Source organism: Apteryx mantelli, chromosome 4 (assembly GCF_036417845.1).
Source record: "Apteryx mantelli isolate bAptMan1 chromosome 4, bAptMan1.hap1, whole genome shotgun sequence".
In the NCBI taxonomy this organism is placed as follows: Eukaryota; Metazoa; Chordata; class Aves; order Apterygiformes; family Apterygidae; genus Apteryx; species Apteryx mantelli.
The window spans coordinates 65,585,393-65,607,033 of NC_089981.1; the positions used below are offsets into that span (position 1 = coordinate 65,585,393).

A 21,641-nucleotide genomic window follows, 5' to 3' on the forward strand; every position below is an offset into this window, starting at 1 on the left:
CCATGCGGGCCGCGGGCCCGGCGCGGAGGGCCGCGGAGGGGCGGGGCCGCAGGGAGCTCCCGCCTCAGCTCCCAAAATGGCGGCGGCCGGCGCGGTGCGGACGGCTAGCAGGCGCTCCGGGAAGCTCTTTGACATCTTCGTGGCTGAGGTCCCCTGGACGGTGTCGAGCAGTGAGTCCGGGTCCCCCCACCCTTTCCCCCCGGCGCGCGGGGCTGCTGCGGTCCCTGCGGCCGGGAGGGGCCCGCGCGGGGCCTGGGCCGGTCGCGGTCGCTGTGGCTGTCGCGGCGCTGGGCGGCGGCGGTGGCGGGAGCGGAGCGTGGCGGGGAGCCGCCGCGCCGCGGGGCCGTGTAACCAGGTGTGCTTTTCCCCTCCCCAGAGGAGCTCAAGGAGTATTTCTCTCAGTTTGGGTCTGTACAGAGGTGCCAGCTGCCGTTTGTGAGTACCCGCTTCTCTCGCTCCAGACCAATGTTAGCGTTTTATCCGCAAAATAGGAAAGAGCAGCTAGCTGGGGCTGTCCGGTTTCCCAGCAGGAGTGAAGAGATCAGTATTTAAGAGTGTGTCATAAAGCATTTTCGATATTTCTGTAGCGATCGCTTTTTGGAAATCTCTGCTTGTAGTCAAGTCAAAATTGCTGAGTTCTCAACTCTTTAACTCCCTTTCTCACTGGGTGCTTTTTGGTGCCTGCGAGTTGTGGTCCTATTTTAATGATCCCATTGGTTTTGGAAAACTTTTAAAAAGCAAATTCTCTCAGATTCTGTTGTCACTGCCACTTCTGAATTATTAACCTAAACGTGTTTTGAGATTCCCTACTGTGGTGTTATTTTACTTGTGACAAACGATAAAACCTTTATATATCCAGTCTCGCTGGCCTAATGGAGAGGTTCTTGCATTTTATTGATGTGGGTTCACATCCCATACAGAGTGAAAGGCCTCACAGAAACCACATCCACTTTAGGATGCTCCAGAGCTGTTAGCTGTTGCCTCCTAGCTGTTTAAGTTATCCACATTATCAGCATGTTAATTAAGGCTGCTAGTTTCTAGTGCAGTTTCTTAGAGACAGTCAAAAAATAAGTGTTCCCCTTCTACTCTGTTACAGATTATGGGTAACTGCTGACGGAGCAGCTGTTCTCCTGCCTGCCTATATTTCTCCACATTAAGTAATCTTCAGTTAAATTAGGCTCAACATGTGGTGAACTTCAATTAAATTGGATTCAGTATCAGTTCAAGACTAGTTTGGAAATGTAGAAAAATAGGTTGAGACAATCTGGTTATTTTTGAAAACTGAAGTTCAGGACATATTCAGGAGGTTCCTGTCTGCTGTGGTCTGTCTCTTGTGTCTGAAGCACTGTGTTATTCATTGCTGAGGCTGGCAGCTTACTGTAAACCTGCCTTCATCATCAATTAGAGCTAAACTGCTGCACACACTTATGTTTTGTTTTAATGACTGCTTTGGGAGCATTAATCCATAAAAGTGACAGAGTTGTTTCTGTTACAAATATCTGCCTGTGGCCTAAGACACCCGGATTAAGATCTCACTGGGATACTGAAACAGAGCTGTGTGACTACAGTACCTTGTAGTTTAAGCTTCAGCAGTATGTGGAAACACTGCTAATCATGCCTGAAGTTCAGTGAATTCAGTGGCAGGGCTGTTGTGGTCTCATCTGTACAGCTTGGGATAATAAGCAGTCTGGTAGACCTGGCTCTTTTGCATTGTTCTCCCATTTACTGACAGCTCTCTCTTTGACTGGCAAATTATTTTTAAAAATAATTTTTCCCCTTTCAGTGCAGTTTGTGCTTGTCAACTAGAATTGCAGCTTGCTTTCTTAGTATTTTAAACAGCTGCTTTATCTTGCTGAATCCTTTTCAAGTACTTGGGCGGGCTTATTTTCAAATCAGGCAGCCATTTAAATGTCAGTTCTGTTGTGACTGGCTTAATAGTAGATAATGCCTGCAGTTTGAAACAGCCACCCATGTGTTTCTCCAGTCTTCAAATGTACCTTAAGGTATTAAATTTGTATGATTGCTGGACTCAAATTGAGAGAAAGGGGTGCAAAACAGCCTTTGTTAGGCCACCTCATGTTGTCAGTAAGAATAAATATCTTGAAAAGTGTGAAATAGGCTTCTGAAAAAGCAGGTGTTGTTTTTTCTGATAATTCCTGAATCCTTGCATTGAATATCTATATGAAATTATAACAGCCTATGTGAATCCATTCTACAGCAACTGAACTATTTTTTCTAAATTGATAATTAGGACAGAGACACAGGCTTTCACAAACGCTATTGCTGGATTAAATTCTCGACTCCAGAAGATGTTCGAAATGTGTTTCAGAAGGACTCCCACATACTTGAGGGTGCCAAGGTAATAGACATGTTAATTCCATTAATAACTCTGCCCTACTAGTTTCAAATGAGGTTAATCACTTTGCCACTTAGTGTGCTTTTAGTGTAGTCTTTTATAACACTTTTGTTTATCCCCCACTCCCAGCTTGACTGCCTTGGCTACGCAACATATCCAGAGCTCAAAACCCTATGATGCTAAGCTAAAAGAACATGAATGTGGCAAAACTGTTCAGGAACTGTTGTGCAGCTAGGTACTATTTCTCAGACAGGTTTCTGCAGGTGGACTCCAACATCTTCTATGTACATTGGGAGGAAAAAAGGGAAGACAAGGAATTTAAACTTAACCTTTAAGCTGTAGTGAAAACAGATAGTTGGTGACAGAGCTATCATTTCTTAAAAGTTCAAGAACAGAACTGTCTGCTTTCATGTGTTCAGGATAGCTTTTAAGTTAGCTTTAGTGTAGCTTTTTTACTTAGAAGGACACTGTCTGTAACATTTTAAACAGCAGTAAAGAAAAAATAGGACACTACTTGGAAATCTCAGTGCATTAGTATATTGTATCAAAAGATGGCATACAGCACCAGTTTAAAAATCTTTGGTCTCCTACACATACAAAGTAGTCTGTCACGTTGACAGCATGTGGGCTGGTCTTTAGAACCAAAACTCTATTGTTCAGCTTCATTGCAGCGATTGGAGAGCAAAGTTGTTTTTTTAATCAGAACAGCCACTGCCTTCCAAACACTTGGTACATAGTAGTGTTAAGACAGATAACAAGAAGGATAAAAGGATAGTGCTATATTTGAGGTTGACTGCTGAAAGCTATTAATAAGTTAACAGGTCTCCTGTCAAAACCATTAACAAATTGCTCTAGTATGGTCACTAAATGGGGGTGAGTTACTATGGCAATTTTATTTATAGACTTACACACCTTGCCTTTACAAGAGTTAGACTTACTACATGCTTCAGACCTAGTAATTTGGAAAGAACCTTGAACAAGCAGCAGCTTGCGGCAATGGACATGAGCAATTATTTTCTTTGAATACTCTTCTTTGCAAATACTTAATATCTCTCCAATAAGCAGGTTCCACATTTCAAACACTATGATATTAACATTAAAATGAATTGGCAAGAGACTTCAGGGATGTCTGCAGTACCTTGATTGTGATAAACCTTGACACAGTTCATAGTACTATAGAAATCTTCAGTGGTTGTAGTTACTTCAGCACATCTTCCTAAGAAGAGTTGACCTGTGGGTTACAACAACTGTAGTGCAGCTAATTAGAAGCAGAAATGAAGCAGCTGCATGCTAAATTTAATCATAAAACTGAGAGGCCAGGCAATAGGCTAAGACCTAGTAAATTGAGCTGAAAATAACATAGGATGTTATCTATATGCGGTTTTCAAAATAAGTAGTAAGATTAGTGTAGATGACTTTCTCAAGATTGCTGGAAGTTACTTTGCTGGTTTTTATTCTTGTAGTTGTAAAATAGCTACATTCACTTATCTGCCTGGGGGTCAAGGAGCATCCTTTAACAAGAGAGATGCAAGAGCTAAGAGGATTCTGTATAGTGAAATAAAAAGCAGAAGGCAAGCAGCAGTTAGCCTTCTTCATTTCTTGAAAAAAATGAGTTGCTCTAGGAGCAAAATGTATTAGCACTTCTCCCATTTTATTCTAGGCTAGCCTTAGATAGTTATCTTCTATTAGTTCCACTTGAAATTCCAAGAAGCTTTTAAGATGCATCTTGCTGACACAACTAGCCATTGCTGTGCAAATCATATCCAAACTGCCTGTCAGGATCTTAGCATTTGTGGTTATGGCTCATTAAACTGAACAGGTTATAGACCCATCTGCCTTCCATAAGACTGTTTTAGAGGATAGAAATGAAAAAAATCAAACCTTCCTGCCTAACTAACCTGATTAACTTTCATCTCTTTCAGCTCTCCCTCAGACAGCAGCGAGGTAGAAGACGCATTCAGCCAAAGAAAGAGTCAAAGTGAGCCAGCAGTGGAAGGAGGCTTTATTTCACTAAATGTAAAGAAACTAAAATAAAGATCACTGAGAAACTATGAATGAGTATTTCATTTAAAACAGAATCCAGCTGTTTCCCCTCCTGGTTCAAATAAACTATGGTCACACTAAAGAAACACTGAAATCATAAGATCTCTAGCATCCCTATTACAGCATAAGACAGGGTAATTATGTACAGCAGGGGAGTTTAACATATGCAGTAAAAGCTTTAGCTATCTGCAAAACCTAAAGCTGGAGGAAGGGCTTACATTCTTACCCTGAGATGCTGGGCTACAGAGAATTAGCAAAGTCAGAGCACTTGCTAAAGAATCATTCCTCCACTTTCCATGGGTAGCTGTCCTATGTAGAAGAATTACTCTGTGTGTGTGTGTGTATATATATATATATATATATATCCACACAGCACAGTTGTGAACTGCTTCTTTACGCTGCCATCCCCCTACGCACAACTGTGATAATAAAAATGCCTTTTGCATGAAGTCCAAGCTTGTAGTCCATTTCCTTGCTCCTCAAGAAGAGGAGGCACTTACTCCTTCCTCCTCTTTTTGCCCTCATGCTCATGTTCTTTAGGGCGGCTGCTATCAGATGGCCGTTTGGAACCACCATGTTGTTTAGCTTCTTCCAGAAACTTGTCCAGACCAAACGGATCCTCCTCAAACTGAACTGGTCCATCTCTACCCCTCCCTCTGGTGTTACGATCTGAGTTAGAAAACTCTTTGTCAGGAACAAATCTGCAGGAGAAGAGATGATACTCAGTTGCTTGGCATTTCAGAGTGCTGGATGAGAGTATTCTTTAATAATTTTCTTACCTATTAGTCTTTATTCGTGCCTCTAAATCATCACCATACATGTCCTTATCCACATTTTTGCTTGGTCTGTAGATGTTCTGGGCCATATCTTTGCCACTTCTCCAAGGCTGGTCGTAAACATTATAAATTTCATCCTCTCCTCCAGCAAAGCCACTGTCCATACCCTGTGAAGGAGAAAGATGAACAACAGTGTAATACAAGTTAGTCTGCAAAACTTCAGCTAATTTACTTCAACATCAAGATACACTTGTAGTGTGATCCAGATTCATAAAGATGATTTACTATCGATTTCAGATGAGTTCAAGCACTTAATTAGGATATATGTATGGTTTTGGGTCTGGGCTTAAGTCCAATCATTACAAGCCTCAGTCAGGGACACTTCTCTTCCAGAAAGCAACAGGAAGAATTACAGGCCATTTGCATTTCAGAATAATGGATCACTTCAGTCCACCTTGCAAGTACAGCTGTCCACAATAGCAAGTGAAAATGATAGGAAAAATGCATATTTGTTGGAACTTCTGGAAAACATGATTTAAGCCGACTGATCCAAATCACACAGAAGCTTATGCAATCTGTGAAAGCAGAAGAAATGCCTGCTTGTTCTCTTCTGATACATCAGCTTTCCCCTCTCTCTGCAAATCTTTCATTGGAGACATGAAAAACTGGGAAGACCGATTGACAAACTGCAGAATTATTCAGGGACTTTTTGAAGCCTAATCTATTCTCTCTCTGAATAATACAAAATAAACAGAAAATAAATATTGCTGTTAAAAATCCATCTTAAAAGATACAAATAGACAATAATGGGAATGGCAAGTATTTACTTGCTTCTCTCTCATAGCAGATTTCCTTATTCAGTGTATTTATACAGAAGAAGATGGAGTCACTCCAGACTGAAGGCAAAATAGCTTTCTTCCCCTCCCTCCCCCCACCCTCAAAACCCTTTTAATCCAGTTACATATTCAGATTATCCAATTTTTGTTGCAATAGCTATGCCATAAAGGAGATTAACAGTAGTTATGCTGAGTCTCCTTTCAGAGCTCATCCACACCATTCATGAAAAGAGGGTCCCTCCACTTCTTTAGCCATAACCACAAAGGAAAGATGAGCTGCTTGCATGTCCTTCTCTTAGAAAGCTACACAGCTGCGAAAAGGTATTTTTTACCTTACTCTGGCTGAACAGCCTCTGGTCATATTGGACTTCATTGGACGGCCTAGGGTTGGGTACCCCTAGCGCAATAACTTCACTGATATCTCTGTTCTCATTTCTCTGCAACTTCGACCTGCATTAAAAATTAAATTTTATTAAGTCAGTCAGATAAACCATATTTGGTTACATGCTCAACTGCAACCTGATGCTGTATTAGTTACTAACAATTTCCCTTGAGAACCAGAGCTTGACTTTTGCCCTTCCTTACTATGTAACATTTAAAATTCGTCTCCTGGCAAGGGAAACATTTGGGAAAGTTATGTTCAGCTGGGCATGACATTTAAATTTGCTTTCCACTATCTGCAATTTACATCAAGCTGACTTGGTCTAAAATGTCATATTTATTTTTTGCAAGAACCAGTGTAATTATATTCTAGGAAGGCTGAGCAATCTAATTTTAAGATATTAGAGATTTTAAGCCTCCAGAAACCATTTGTGCTCAGAAATCTCATTGGCTTGAACAAACGAGATACTTCAGCCTACGCTTATAAATCTAAGCTCAATTCAAATGAATAGGTTGAATAAACAAAACCACTAATGATATCCCAGTCTCACTGAAGTTATAGGATCCAAGTTTTAACCTTCACTGTCAACATGTTAATTAAATCTGAATATACTGAAGTTCTGATTAAAAAACAAAAAAAACAAAACACCACTCCTCCATACATATGGAGAATCCTAAGTTTCTTTGGTCAGACATTTTTGGCTGAAGATATTCAAAGCTCAAATTCTCAGAAAAAAAAGAGAGAGAGAGAGAGAGATTACACAATTAAGTGCTAGTATGCTGGCCTCATACCTTCCTAGCAACTAAAGAGTCAAATACCTTTTATACATTCTTTAAGTCTTAAAATTGCAAATCCAAATATTTTCTGCACATAACCAGCAACAGTACTAGAGCTTTTAACCCTTATCAAAGGTACTTCATACAACTGAGTATCTGCACCAGGTATAATTCAGGCACTTGCATCAAGCAAAAAGAAAAAACTCTATGCAAGTTTATCTAATGGGGAAGCCAGTGCCAGTACAGGAATAAAGCAGTTTTCTTTTGCGACTCACCTTTTGTCAGGGGCTGCCCTGGAAAGATTCCTGTCATGCTGTCTCTCTTTGCGCCGGTCATGTCTGATTTCATCTCTCTCTCTAGCTTCTCCATCCTCTGTACAAATATGAGATTACTCATTATATACAAATATTTGAAATTTGAATTAAGTATGCCACAGTCACTGGCACAGTGATTCAATTCAGTATTCATTTACAGAAGAGAAGTGACCCTTAACACTATTTAAATTACTACATTTTATGCAAACTGAACAGAACATAAGGAAAACCATGTCTTTCTTACACTGCAAACAATTAACTGTCTTTGACAAGATAGCTGAGGTAGACATATCCAAAACTATGTTTTCTTAGCTTTCAAGAACTTAGAGTACTTGTTCATCTAGGAAGTAAAACGTGAAAACACCCACAGATCACATCGTACAATATTTATTCCTTTTAATACGTGCTAATATAAAAACATCATTCAAGCACATAGGCATCTCTGTGTGCTGCCAAGAACATTCTGTGACTCAGTATCACAGAATCACCCCAGTTGGAAGAGACCTCAGGAGGTCTCTAGTCCCAACTCCTGCTCAAAACAGGAGTGATGCTGAATTCAGATCAGGTTGCTCAGGGCTTTGCCCACTCAGGTCTTGAAAACCTGCAACGATAGAGACTGCCAACCTCTCTGGGCAACCTGTTCCACTGCTTCTTGTCCTCATGTAAACATAAAGTTGCTCTTTATCTGGAACAATCCTTTCTTAAAAAAAAAAAATTAGGTTAGAATGCTCCATGAAAGCTGTTAGTTATACTGATCCGATGACATCTCAATTTCTGAACATCCTCCTTTACATATATACACTGACATATAGCTACTGGGTTCAAATTCAGATCCTAGACCCCCATTAACTATGCTAATTCACTGGTTGATCAAGTAAAGACATGAAGAGTGGATGTCATGCTTAGAAATTACAGTCGATATTTAGCTATTATAAGTTCTCAGGTTACTTCTCCCAACCTACACTTTAGAGAGGTTAAAAAAAACAAAAACAAAAACTACCACAGCATCTTAGTAACAAAGAAATGTACCTTTTTCAACATGGGTTTTGATCCCTGCTCTCCTCTCTCTGGCTTTCTGGGCCATTTCTCGGAGCTTCTCTTCATGTTTCTCCTTTTCTTTCTGAGCCATCTTCCTCTCTACCTGAGCACGCATCTCCACAGCCTCACGAGCCTGCATACATAAGACCCCTAGTTAAAACAATACAAAGCTAGCAGCTGGAATGCTTGGGTCTTGGGAGTTGCCCAGTATGCAGAGCAGGAATCAAGTCGTAGAGACAAAAGTTCAAAGCCTGACAACCACAGCAATTAGAGCTGAGAAACAAAAGCCATGAACTCCAATAGGTTAATCCAGGCTGAACCACTGATTCAAAAATCTTGGGGATGTAACCTTATGTTAGCCTAGCAGCCAGACAAACTAAAGAGCTACAACCTATTCACAGTTGATTTTCCCAAGGAAATGAACATACAAATAAGGTGGAACAAACCAGTTTAAACAATCACCTGACCTTTCTGTCAGCAATATAGAGAGCTTCAGCTAGCTTGGCAAAGTTTTCATTAATGTGAACTGTCTGCAGTCCTCTGCCATCTGCAGCCAGGCGCTTGTCTAATGGAATGGTGTAACCCTGGAGTTGAAACAGATAGACAGTTAATCACAGAAACAAGCACTGTGTAATAAAACAAAAAAATCCACAAAACTTGGCCCATCACTAATATGCCTCAATGGAACTGCTTTACATGTATTCCAAATTTGTACTAGACAATACTAGCTTCTCTTTGTTTTTTTTTCCTCTCATCAGGATTATATTTTCCCTTCAAATGGCATCTTAATAAACTGAGAATGATACTTTTTGATCAATAAGCTCCACTCTTTGCTTTGTGTTAAAAAACTACAGACAACAGCTTTCCTAGTCTCTAAGCACTTTTACCATTTGTACTTATAATTTAACTTCCCTGAACTGTTTTTATACCTATCGAAAGGTTAGATGATCCAAAATGAGAAAATAAGGGGCAAGGCTGTCAGCAAAAGCAAGAGACACTAAATACCAATTTAGGCTTCAGCTTTTGAAAGCAAAAAAGTATTTATAGAAGACATAAGATTCTTTACAGAGAGCTCTACAAAAAGTTTGCTTTGGTTTTAGCATCTGTAACCTAAAATTTGATCTACTAATTAGTGTCAGTCCCAGTTACGCAGCTGTGTTGGGGCAGAAAAAAATAATATCCTAACATGCAGCTTTTCCTTCCTCCGTTTGGAGAGGCTGCCTCAAAACAAGAGTTTGGTAAGTTTGAGAAGAACGATTAGACCAGTCATTGCAGCATATTATAAATTTTCCCTTCTCTCTGAACATTAAAATAAAATAACCACCCCCACCACCACCTACTGATAAAACCAAAGGGACAGCACATACCTGCTCTTACAAGAAATAAAAATAGCTAAGCTAACAAGTGATGAAAATTAATTAGTGCAAGAATGCAAAAAGAAGAACTTTCAGAACTTTCTGGAGATTCAGACTGCAGTATCAAAAAAACAAAAAAAAAACCCCAAAACCCACAACACTTTGCTCTCTAAAAATTACCTTTCCCTTTTTCAGTTTAGATGGCTTTACTTTGTGAGCACCAGAGGATTTGGTTTCAGGCTCCACATACCACACTATTATGGGGATTTTATCTAATGCTGTTTCTTCTCTCAAAATATATAATCTCTGCCATGAAGTAATATATTCTCTCTCAGATCTATACTCCTGTCAATTTGACAACCCTAATATGTAGGGAAGAGAAAAACCGAGCTGTACAATTGTGTGTTATCCATGCTGGAAGCAGTCAGTTTACTGAACTCTAGGGGTTTAAAACCAGTGTTATTCAGGCTGTAGATCATTCATAGAGGTCTCACAGCAGGCTGCAATTTTAAGAGGGTGAATTTATGACAACTTAATTACCTTTGCATTTTTCCAGTTTGAAATGCACGGGGGAATTTTCCACTCTTGCTGCTCTTTCACAGTCATCTGATTTGAGAGAGGAAAAAAAGTCATCTTTAGATTTATAGCAAAAAGAAACATGGTTTTATCACAGGCAGCTATGAAACTATTGAGACTAATTAGAGTACAAAGTTCAGGACACTGCTACAAAAACCCCAATCCTTCTTAGCAGTGAGATGTTCATTTGTGTACTGTACCTTTGCTAACACAACTCATGACACAGCTATTCAGCCACCCCCTTTTTGAACTATCATCACAGAACACAACTTAACAGCAAGCTTGTTCACATTTGAACATTTAATAGTTGTTCAGGCTGTGGGAAACTTATGAACCACTACACTCATCTCCCAGAGGGAAGATAACCTTTAAAATACAAACAAGCTCTCTAGTGTTGTCTACAAGCAGCATGAGTGAACCAAGGCTAGAGCCTCAGCCAACTCATCCAAGACATGGACAGCTCCAGAAATGCAGACCTGCATAAAATGTATGAGAATTGTACTTAACCTTTGATGAATTATATGGGGGGGGGGGAGAACTCTCAGACCTGCCCAAGCACAAAAGACTGCAGCAAGCACCAAGTTCATCACTTAGTATCACATCAAAAGAACAAGAAGATGATGATGCGTGGAGATGAGATAGATCAAAGTGGAATTTGGGAACCCACCTAGAAGTCAAACCTGAGAACAGCTACTGTTTTTCATACCTTTCTACTGGGAGAGTGCATTACTGGAGCTGGAGGAGAAGGGGGTCCACGTGGAATTTTCTTGTTAATTCTGAACAATTAAAAAAGCAAACACGATCAGCACTTTGTATGGAAATGCACTTCAGAATCTTCTATTTGCCATGAAGAAGTTTTGAATAGTTACTTGAATCTTGGAGGCTCCATGGGGTCCTTCTGCATTTCTACCATCCGAATAACTCTCTGTTTTGCTCCAGAGTTGAAAGCCACACCTTGCTGAGATGGCGTGTACCTGAATAAAATGGTCAAAACATTCAGTTCTCTGCACACAGCCAGACATTCCTTTCCCACCTCAGCTTTCACTCAATTCACTATTCAACTATTCACACCAGTTTAAGACTCTTCCACTGTAGAAGCCAGGAGCAGGTGACTGCACAGAGGATACTGAACTAACACAGAGGATCAACTACACCAGAAAGAATGCATCTTCCCAGGGCTACATTCTCCTGTATTAACCTAGATTCCAAAGTAGGAGAAAGAACAAACTAATAGAGAGACACTAAGCATGTCACAATACTCTTTCCCTATGTTTATGAATCTCTGGGGACCACTTATGGGATATTAAGAACCTCTTCACATACTCAGAATTCATCTCAGGCCAAGTTTAACTCTGCTGTGGAATTCTTCTGTGGTTGCAGCAGAGAATTATTATAAATATGTACCAGCCTCCTAATAATTCCAAATTCTTTCCAATTGCTCATTTTTATTTAAGGGAAGAATCTTGTTACATGGTTTGTTTTGGGGAGAAACTCCCAGTAAAGAGGCTGCTCCCAGGGCAGCAAGATTCCTTGTGCTCCCTGACAAACCAATACTTTGTTGCTGAAAAACAATAACCCCTCAATGTTTCACAACTATTGATATGTTAAGACATCCTCAACACACTTCAAACTAGGTTGTCATTAGTAGATTAATTCAAAATACATAACCTGGTTTCATACTACTTCCAGAAGAACAGAATTTAAGAGAAAGAGCCTTATTCTCAGGAAGTCAAGGAATGTTTTTGTTTTATTTAATTTTATATATAACAGCATCTTATATACAAACCAGCACTACATACCGAATGTACTGTGCAGGAGCTAGTTTGTCAGCTGCTCGAACTGGCATGGCTGCTGCAACTTTTTGAGATACCGATTTTTCCAAGGCTGCTCTTGTCTTCTCTGTGATCTGAAGACAAAAATATCACAGTGTGTATCTCATCAAATATGCAAGACATACAGTGTACCTCAAATAACTAGGCACATCAATGTATACAATACCTCTCTAATTGCTTCCTCATCAGGTCTTTGCAGTTCAGGATCATCGACATTCATAACCTCTTTTGGCACAAGATCTGTGTATTTGCTGTAAATAACCTGAAATACATTATATTTTATTAGTGCTGAAGAATAGGAATAAATAGAAGTATTCCAAAGGAAATGTTTCAGGCCTAGATTATACTTTAGGTACTAATTAGCACTTGTATACAACTCTAAATGCACTGCAATTATACATTTTTAAATGACTTTCATAGAATAGTAAAATAGTCTGGACCCCATTTTACAAATGGAATAATCAAAGTAAAGAAGCAATATGACTAAATATTAAGTAAATCACTGTCAGAGCTGGGATTAGACACCACCATTTCCTGCTTCCCATTCCTACACTCTTCCTTTCTTGGGCTCCCCAAGACATACAGAAAACCCACATTTATACTTCTGTTTTCAAGGATTACTTAGCAGCTAGTTTTCACTAGCTTTAAACCCCAATTTTAAATATAAGCAAAGAACAGTACTAGTTAACTTTATAGGGAAAATATTCTATGGTATTTCATTAATGTTTCACATCAAAGGGTTAAAAGTCATTATAATTATTATTTCAAGTGGAGTAAACTATGTCCAACTATGAAACTGACCTCAGAATAGGCTCAATACTAATTTGGCACACAAGAGCCATTTACTGCTTCTTATCCTTCACTCCTAACATTTCTAATCCTTTAATATCGATAATATTCCAGCATCTGAAAAGTTGAATGATGGACATCTGAGGAATAGTGTTCCTCTAAGGTAATTAACTCCAAGTCCCAAGAATCTTGCTGCAAGAAAAAACAAGTATGCTAAAAGAGCTCAGATTATCCCGAGAAAAAAAAAAGGGGGGGGGGAGGGGGATGGAGGAAGGGTGCTAAGAGATTCTTTCAAAACTACAGTATATTCTATCCTCTCTGAGAGATGTCTGGGATATAAATGAACTACATGAACTAATTAAACCCCCCAAATATTGCACACATATGGGAAGCATCAGCAACATGGATCAGGAACATAGATGAGATTAGACTGAAAATACCAAAATTCTTGTCTCCATCAAAAACTCGATACACTTGCATGTTCTAATTGGAGTCCTTTTTTGAAGCAATACAGAGAGTCAGATGAAAGATACTGCACTGTTACTTTTCTAGATATTTATCTTATTTTAACAGTAATCTTCAGACATTTTATTAATCTAAGATAAAGAGATTAGGACTGTTTGATATTTTAGCATGCCCATTCACTACCCTTTTTCATCTATGAAATTTAAAAGCAAACCATCAGCCTGTGTTTCAGGTATTTCATTTTGATTGCTACTGAAAAGCAGAATCTGAAGTCTAGCCACAAATCAAATCTTCAATTTTTGGTACAACCAGATGATTCCTTCTCTGGCAGAGGCAACCTTCACGGGCAGCAATTAGAAAACTGTATGCCAGCATGCCATCAGAAAGAGAATATTCTTATCTAACTAGCTGCATAAGATACTTTAGCTCATGGTAGGATTTTAGATCAAGAATCTTGATAGGAAGAAGTGTCTTGACAAAAATTGCTTACTTTTTAACACTGAAATCCCTCCCCTCATTGTATTTTATTCTGTACATCCAGTGCTTATCAATCCGATGTGTAAATTAAGAAGCTATTACTAAGCACTGCAGAATAAATGCCTTCCTTTCTAATTTTCTGTTTTTACAGAAAACAGAATGGTTTCTTCATCTGAAGTACATAGCATTTTAGAAGTCACTACAATTAATTGGTTGGAAGTCCGGCAAACATAACACAGATAGAATTGCTGACAAGCTCTCAAACCAAGCTCTTCCGAGAAGTTAAATACATTATGAGTAATGAATACTTTCAATCATTTCAGTTATATTCATGTTCTCTTAGCCAGGCCCATTGCTGTCATATAAGTTCCTTAAACAATGCAACTACTATCTCTCGTGAATGTTTCAGTTTAATTCACTATCTTGAGAGAAAACTGCACATTAGATTTGTGGTTCCTTTTTCTCTACTAGCACCTAAGCCACAGTGTTGGACCAACAAGATGACTCTTGCACAGAAAATCTTTATCATCCTTGCCATAAAAAAGTTATAGGCCTAATAGTACCACTCCTCAATTTCACTCCCTTTTCTGTCCCTGTAAAGACATAATAAGAAATTATGTCTCCTTATTTTCCTAATAAGGAAACTAAGCATCAGTCTCCCCAAAACATCTCAATTATTGATGCTCCAAGTGTTATTTTAGCCTGGCTATTAGTCACATGAGTAGAGACAGTATTGGGAAACTCCATAGCAGCACAACAGCTAACCATACAGCCAGTGATGGAAGTCTTTCACCTAGAGCTACATGGAACTTCATCTATGCATCCACAAAGTCACACATACAGATTCATCTTTACCCACCATATCACATCTAGCAGACTTTCTGCTAGCTCCAAACAGAAGGTTTGTCACACTATCTCAATTATATCAGCATTTTTCGAGGAAAATTCTCCAAAGCAACTATTTTTTAAATGCATAAGGGAACAGACGTAAGAGACACTGCAACAGTGAAAGCTGCTGACAAGCCACTTAGATATAGGGTCTGGGTGATGGAATTGCTGCATCTACAAGAAGGCAGAATATTAAATTGAGCTTCAAAAGAATCCAGAAACTGGAGCAAAAGCAAAGTTTGTTTCTTAACTCAGACCAAACATTAGCTCATGGAATAGTATGAGAAACACTATCTGTTTGCCAGTAGCCTGCTAAATATCTGTTTCTCTTAACTCGATAGAGAGTGAAGAAGTATAAAATGTAGCTCTCATCAAGCTGGAACTTCTGCACGTAATCCTATTTATGCTGTACTATCACAAGTTGTATCTATCGAACTCAACACAGATCACTGAAGAACTGCTCCCTAGGGCACATTTACTAATACTCTCTCAGGTCTCCTGAAAGACAAATCAAGCCATAGTATTTCTGCTACTTCCACTTAAGTTGTTTCAAATATCTAATTTTCCCTCAGTTTTACTCCTCCTTGAATCAAGATACTTAATCTTTAGTCTCAGCATTTACATCCAACTGGATCCGATCAGAATCAACTTGATCCAGAATACAGAGCTTTTAGAAAAGCCACTCATCTGTTCCATACTGATAGGCAGTCACAAAATAAGAATATTATTATTGCTTCTTTACAGGATGCCACATGGATAAGTTAATGAATGCTGACATAGATATTCATGAATCAAATATGACAAATGTTAACAGCTTTAGTTTAACCTCATTATAACCTTCCTCAGCTTTTTTAAACTACTTTTCAAGCTCTTCTTCCAAGTTTTGCTTGGGACTCCAGAAAGTGCCGCAAAAACCTGTTCTTTGAAGCATTTTCCCAACTATGAGCCAAGTAAGGCAGAGCAATTTCTGAGCTACTAAATAACTTCAGAAGATTAGTAATTTTTTCTTGAGGTCTACCATCATTTCTAGGTCTTTTTCAATATACATAGATCCTGATGTTCAAATCTAAACACTTCCATTATTTGAAAGTTGAAGTTGATTCCACCTGTGAAGAAGTGTTTTGATAAAGCTGTAAAAATTTAGCTATACTGATTTTTTTGTTTCTTATTAGATCTAAAGCTTCCCATAATTAGTATGTTATTTCATGTTTACTTTTCTGCTACAAATCTTTTTTTTTTTAATCCTTTGGGGTGTGTCAAATTTCTATTTAGTATCAAGTATAATCACAAAATTTTATAAGTGTAATGAATTGTTTGCCAAGGGGAAGATGTTAAAATATTAAAGATACTACATAAAGTATTGATCAAACTCTAGTGACAGTCCTCTCAAAAATACAGCCACTACTATTGTGTCTGTTTTGTCAGATCACTCTCTATCCCCATGACAGCTTGGAGTCTGATCGATTTAAACTCTTTTTCAAAGATACTGCAGTAATTTAAGATCCACAGGATGCGGATATACAAGATGTGACACCTACTTGACACTCAACTGAGTATTAGTTAAATATAAAATCCTGTTGGCATTAACTTTCTATGCCTTCGGAAACTAGGATCAGTTAAACAAAAAAAAACCCCACACCACTGATCTTGTCTGTTAAAACAAGGAAACAAGAAAAATTCTCCAGACACTCTTAGAATGCTCACCCTATTTTTGGTTTGAGAGGCAAAGTTCACCTCGTTTTACTCTTTAGAAAGCTTTCTCTGCATCCTCATTTGCACTAAGGCATGAGGCATGTTACATACCCATAAGCTTCCCAAGGCATTCTACAGTAAAGCAGGAGAAATTGAACTGTTATATTGAAAGTAATTACCTATATACTTCACCTAAAACATCCTTTGTATTTAATTCTCTTTTCAGATTCTCCTCAGTACTACTTAGGGCTCCACAAGATTAAAATGTCATCTTCTCTTCTTTGGAAGGGCTACTGTATACAGGAAATCAAAGCTTGCTCCCATTAAGCTCAATGGAAGTTTTGCCACAGTTTTGAACTAAGCTTAACAGAGGCATTTTGGAGTATAAACACTGGCAATACTTCCTGCTGCAATTAAAAAATAATAATAATAATAATAAAAAAAAAGAGGACACCCCCCCCAAAATTTTTGAAAACAGACAGAAGCGTCAAACATTATATTAATAAGGCAGAATATGTATTATTCTGGAAGTTAAATTGTATTTTGTGTGCTTCCCCCACCCCGCCTTTGCCACACCAAAATGAGGCACTCTGTGACCAAGCCTGCTTTCAGTTTCTTGCCTTCATTGGAAGGCTAAGGAAGGCTAATAAACTATCAAGAAAGTTTTGTGTAGAGACTTTCATCACTGTTATCTTACCTTTTAATTACAAAATAGAGAAGATCACACAAACACAGCAACTGAGTCCTAGTTCATCTTATTCTCCATGTCCAAGTGTTCATATCTCTCTGATATTTTTCAGCTCTTAAACTTATAAGAAAATAGGACTGCACCTCAAGGAGACAGTCCAGTAGTCTAATGCCAAACCAATGAGTTTAAGTATGCACAGAGTGTATATATGAAGTTTCCCCTGTATACATTCCCAGTCTACACATTTGAAGGAATATTACCTTGTCCTTTGATTGTCCTTGTCGAGCTATTGCATCGTATTTTATTTTCCCTTCTGCATCCACTTGAACTGCCAGAGCATTGGACATTTTCTTCTTTCGGCCCATATCCAATGGATATTGGGCCACATGAATTTCCGGGAAAGCACCCCCATCTCCAAAATCCTACACAAAGGAAAACATTGTGAATGACAGCAAGAAAAAAGAAGACGGTATAAGATTTGCCTGTTTTTTTTCCACTGGGAAATAGAACAAAAGGGTTAATTGGTTCTAACAAAAACAAACAAACAAAAATCAATCATTGCCAGAATGCTCTAGCCACTTTATTATTATAGCTGTTGAAACTTCTTAAAATAAAAGACACTGAAATGCATGGACAAGGTACCTTGCAGGAAAGCATCTAGAACTATTCCTTGCACAAAGTAAGACCCCATATCATTGATTAGAATGTGGAGACACTACAGTGTTACAGACATGATCAAATAGTCAATTCGTATGTGACTTAAGTAATTAGAATTTCAAGAATTTATCTGCTACAATAAGGCAACTGTGGAAGTACTAAAGAGTGTGATTTTTTTAACGAAAATCTCTGCAGGTTATTTGTTGCCTTTCAAACAATAATAAATTGAAGAAAAAATTTTAAAAGCTTTGCATTCCTTTCCAAGCCTGTATCACAGCTTTAAAATGGGACAAATGACAAGCTATCAGATTTCCTTACTTTGACATGCTAATACATTGAAAACTGGGAAAGCACCCATTACCCCAATACTTTCAAAAGGGTTTGCTTCCCCTTTTGTTCAACATGTTGCTGTAAAAGGATTTAATGAAGGAAAAAAAAGAAAGCAGATCATCCTGATTCAGTAACACTGAAGAGACACAGGGAGCTGGTACTCTTCCTAAAATAATTTCAGGCTATAGTTCCAAATGCAGTTCTTCAGATTCTTCAGAGGAAGCATTTGCTTAAGCAGCACCAGCATCTCCTCCTCTTTCTGCTGCAATGGCATAGCTTTTGTAGAGCTTGACAGTGAATCAGATCAATGAAAAAGAATGGTTCCATCTTCAATAGGTTGATTCTCCACCATATCACCAAATAGTTTTCCTAGTGCAACACAGAGTGAACTGAGATCAGAGCAAGTGGCCAGAACAGTTCCTTCCACAGCAGCACACTCATGCTAGCTTAAAGTGCTCACTGAAATACAGGCCCAGTTATTGAAGGTCTTCCACCTGATGTCCCACATTCAACAATTAGTTATAGAATCAATGTTAAAATATTACCTGGAACAAAGGTTAGTCATTCCTCAGAACTTTTTGCAGAACTCTAGATCTTTTAAGAAAAGGTATTTTCAATAATGCCATCCTGGGATCACTGGACCAAGGTTATGCTTCAGAAACATTTACTACCCTTGAAAAATTTGCATTTATGTAGGTGGACAGGGAAGTCCTTAACAGCCTTTTCAAAACTTGTAGCATTTTGTGGCCCAGCAATGGTGGAAACTGATTGAAAACATTGATCTAACTTTTTAAGAAGTTCTTAGCTAACACATGGAGAGAATAATACACTAACTTTAGTAGCTAAAGAGTTAGTGCCGGGAGAAAATTTAAGTGAATATAGCTCTTAACATCATAAACATTATTAAATGAGCCTACAGAAGAATGTTTATTTTAGAGGAGCATTGGAACTATTTGAAGTCACCTTTTTTAGCACTAATGGATCACCAAGGTACCGTATTGGATCCATCTTTAAAAATATGGGATTCAAACATAAGTATGAGAGTAAGGCGGTTGTTAGGTCATAAAATGATGGCATTTGCGAACAATGGAGGATCATAAAATACTGTATCAAAACCTGAAGAGCATCCTTTGTCCCAAGAACACTAGCTTATGACTGATCATAACAGGTCTCAGACATTATGTTAAGTACCATTTCAAATCTGCAACTTTTTTTTCAAATCTGCAATGAGAAATTGTACCAATGAGAAATCGTACCAAAAGATTTTTGTAATCAGAGTCACTTGCATTTTTTCTTCAAATTTTCAACTCTTCTAGTTGAAATTATGCTAAACAGGCCAGGATCACAGCTAATTACCATCCAAGATTACTGCCCAAGACCCTTTTGCCAGTAACATACTTTAACAATGGCAAATTTTAAAGTTTTCCTCTCAAGTCCAACAAGACTTTCTCCCTCCACGCTACAGCTACCTTTTGTTACCATAAGGTGTCTCTTACATATATCTGTTTACTTATTCCAGCTCTAATCCAGGCCATGTATTTAACAAATAATGATGAAGGTAAAATACAGATGTCTTTCCTGGAGAATCTTTGCATTCAGAGATTATAAACTGACAGGGCCATAGAACTATTTCCACATTACTGCATAAATATTTCTAAAAGGAAGAGACTGTACAATATACTGCTTACCATAAAACTTTTTAAGTAACACAATGAATTACAACAACTTCCACCAACCCAAGAACATATCCATCAGCTTTGACAGAAGTTCTCCATGTGGTAAGGCTTCATGCAGTTCTTTACGCTACATTCAAGATCTCCAGATCTACACCAAAACCACACTTTTTTTTCATGAACAGAGACACACTACTACAGTGTGAATTTAAACACTTACCTCTAGCATTCGTGGTATCCATCCTTTCCGGTAACCATATGGAGGAGGTTCTCTTCGTGATGACACGAGAGCAGTCTGCCTTGATCTTTGAGCTCTTGCCCTTTCTTCTAGTTCTAGCTGGTCCTGAGACAGCTGCGTTGGAGCTGGTAGAAAACTGCACATTCACAGATACCACCAAATAAAAAGAGACAGTTAATTTTGAGAATTTCTCTCAACAAGAGTCAACCTACACTTGAGTCTCTGATTAGATTATTCTTCTTCTCTATCATTAATCAATACAGGTTTACGAAGCCTGAGCGTTGTGCTCATGAAGCAGAGTGCAGTAACTTCCAAGTTTAAAGGGCCAAAGGCAATTTGTGCTCTGTCAGCGTTGTGGAGGATTTCTATAAAATCTAATGTTAAATTCACCTATATTCACATCTTGTTGGAACAGAAATGTGTCAATGACCATTCTCTAACAGGAGAGTCACAGACCACTATGTACTTTTTCCACTGCTATCAGTCAGATAAAAGAAAACATATCCCTAGCTTCAGCGACTCCCCCTTTACTTCTCTCAAAACAAACATCCACGAAGAGATCTATCAACAACCTTCTCCATTGGCACTAGACCCCTGCCAGCCAAAGTCAAGAACTTGAGTCCCAAAGCTGCACTCCTGAAGTTGGTCAGAGAGACACAGCAACTCGTAACAAAGACTTCTCGTTCTCACTAACGGTAAGAATATCCCCACAAAAATCGCACGGATCCGATCACCTCCAGCCGGGGCGGGGGGCTTCTTCCCGCAGACGCACGCGAAAGAGGAGCCCCCTCGCACACAAGGCCGTGCCCGCAGTGCCCAACGCCCCCTCCGGCCAGTGCAGGGCAGGTCCCGGCGGCTCCCCCGTGCCCGGCCCGGCCCGGCCCTCGCCGTCCCCACGGAGCGGCGGCGCCCGACCCACCGCGGCCCGGCCTCCTCACCGGCCGGTGGGCCTGGCACCACAGGAGTCCGCGGCCCGGCAGCGCGCGGCCCTCTGCGGCGGCTGGAGGCCCGCAGAGCGGCCGGAAAGCCGCAGCAGGCGGGGAGGAGCAGCCCCCCAACCCGGGCAAACCAAACCAGCCAGACACACCTGGTGAGCGCCATCTTGCCGCCTTCGTCGTCTTCTCCAAGCCCAGCCTGGGGGGGGGGGGGAGGAGCGCACCTGCGCATGCGCCGCGCAACACAATTGGGGGCTGGGACTTGTAGTCTCAGAACTCCGCAAGCGGAGGCGGGGCGGGTTCCCCGCCTCCGTGCGCATGCGTGCTTTCCGCAGTGCTTCCTGGGAGATGTAGTCCCCCGGCAGCGCGGAAGCGTGCTGGGGCGTGCTGCTGCCATGGCGTCGGTCGCGCCAAGGCTGTGAGGGAGTGGCTGTGCGTTCGGGCTGAACGGTCTTTCCCTGAGGGCCTTTGTCTTCTTCAGGGCCAGCTCACGGGGTGCAGGATGGTGGAAGGATCTCCATCTGT

General features: G+C 39.7%; 2 protein-coding genes across 2 annotated transcripts; one reads left to right on the top strand and one right to left on the bottom strand.

The window, feature by feature from the left end:
* The first annotated feature begins 39 nt into the window (after nt 1-39).
* Nucleotides 40-4,407, top strand: SLIRP (SRA stem-loop interacting RNA binding protein). The gene is made up of 4 exons (XM_067296878.1): nt 40-170; nt 377-435; nt 2,252-2,359; nt 4,279-4,407. Exons 1-4 carry the CDS (start codon nt 77-79, stop codon nt 4,336-4,338), a joined length of 321 nt encoding a protein of 106 aa, XP_067152979.1. The 5' UTR covers nt 40-76; the 3' UTR covers nt 4,339-4,407.
* SNW1 (SNW domain containing 1) lies at nt 4,336-21,310 on the bottom strand. The gene is made up of 14 exons (XM_013940608.2): nt 21,269-21,310; nt 20,164-20,317; nt 17,544-17,705; nt 12,451-12,546; nt 12,252-12,358; nt 11,322-11,426; nt 11,159-11,228; nt 10,417-10,482; nt 8,989-9,105; nt 8,513-8,654; nt 7,445-7,541; nt 6,344-6,461; nt 5,179-5,342; nt 4,336-5,100 (listed from the first exon to the last, which is right to left on the bottom strand). The coding sequence occupies exons 1-14, from the start codon at nt 21,280-21,282 to the stop codon at nt 4,896-4,898; spliced, it is 1,617 nt and encodes a 538-aa protein (XP_013796062.1). The 5' UTR covers nt 21,283-21,310; the 3' UTR covers nt 4,336-4,895.
* Nucleotides 21,311-21,641: the final 331 nt, after the last annotated feature.

Bases quoted from the DNA above. Each gene is read 5' to 3' on its own strand.
- SLIRP (XM_067296878.1), top strand. From the start codon at position 77: ATGGCGGCGGCCGGCGCGGTGCGGACGGCTAGCAGGCGCTCCGGGAAG. The intron at 171-376 runs GTGAGTCCGGGT...TCCCCTCCCCAG, and splicing joins CCCCTGGACGGTGTCGAGCA to AGGAGCTCAAGGAGTATTTC. The intron at 436-2,251 runs GTGAGTACCCGC...ATTGATAATTAG, and splicing joins AGAGGTGCCAGCTGCCGTTT to GACAGAGACACAGGCTTTCA.
- SNW1 (XM_013940608.2), bottom strand. The intron at 9,106-10,416 runs GTAATTAAGTTG...TTTCAACTCCAG, and splicing joins CAAACTGGAAAAATGCAAAG to GGTTACACCATTCCATTAGA. The intron at 7,542-8,512 runs GTACATTTCTTT...ATATTTGTACAG, and splicing joins CAAAACCCATGTTGAAAAAG to AGGATGGAGAAGCTAGAGAG.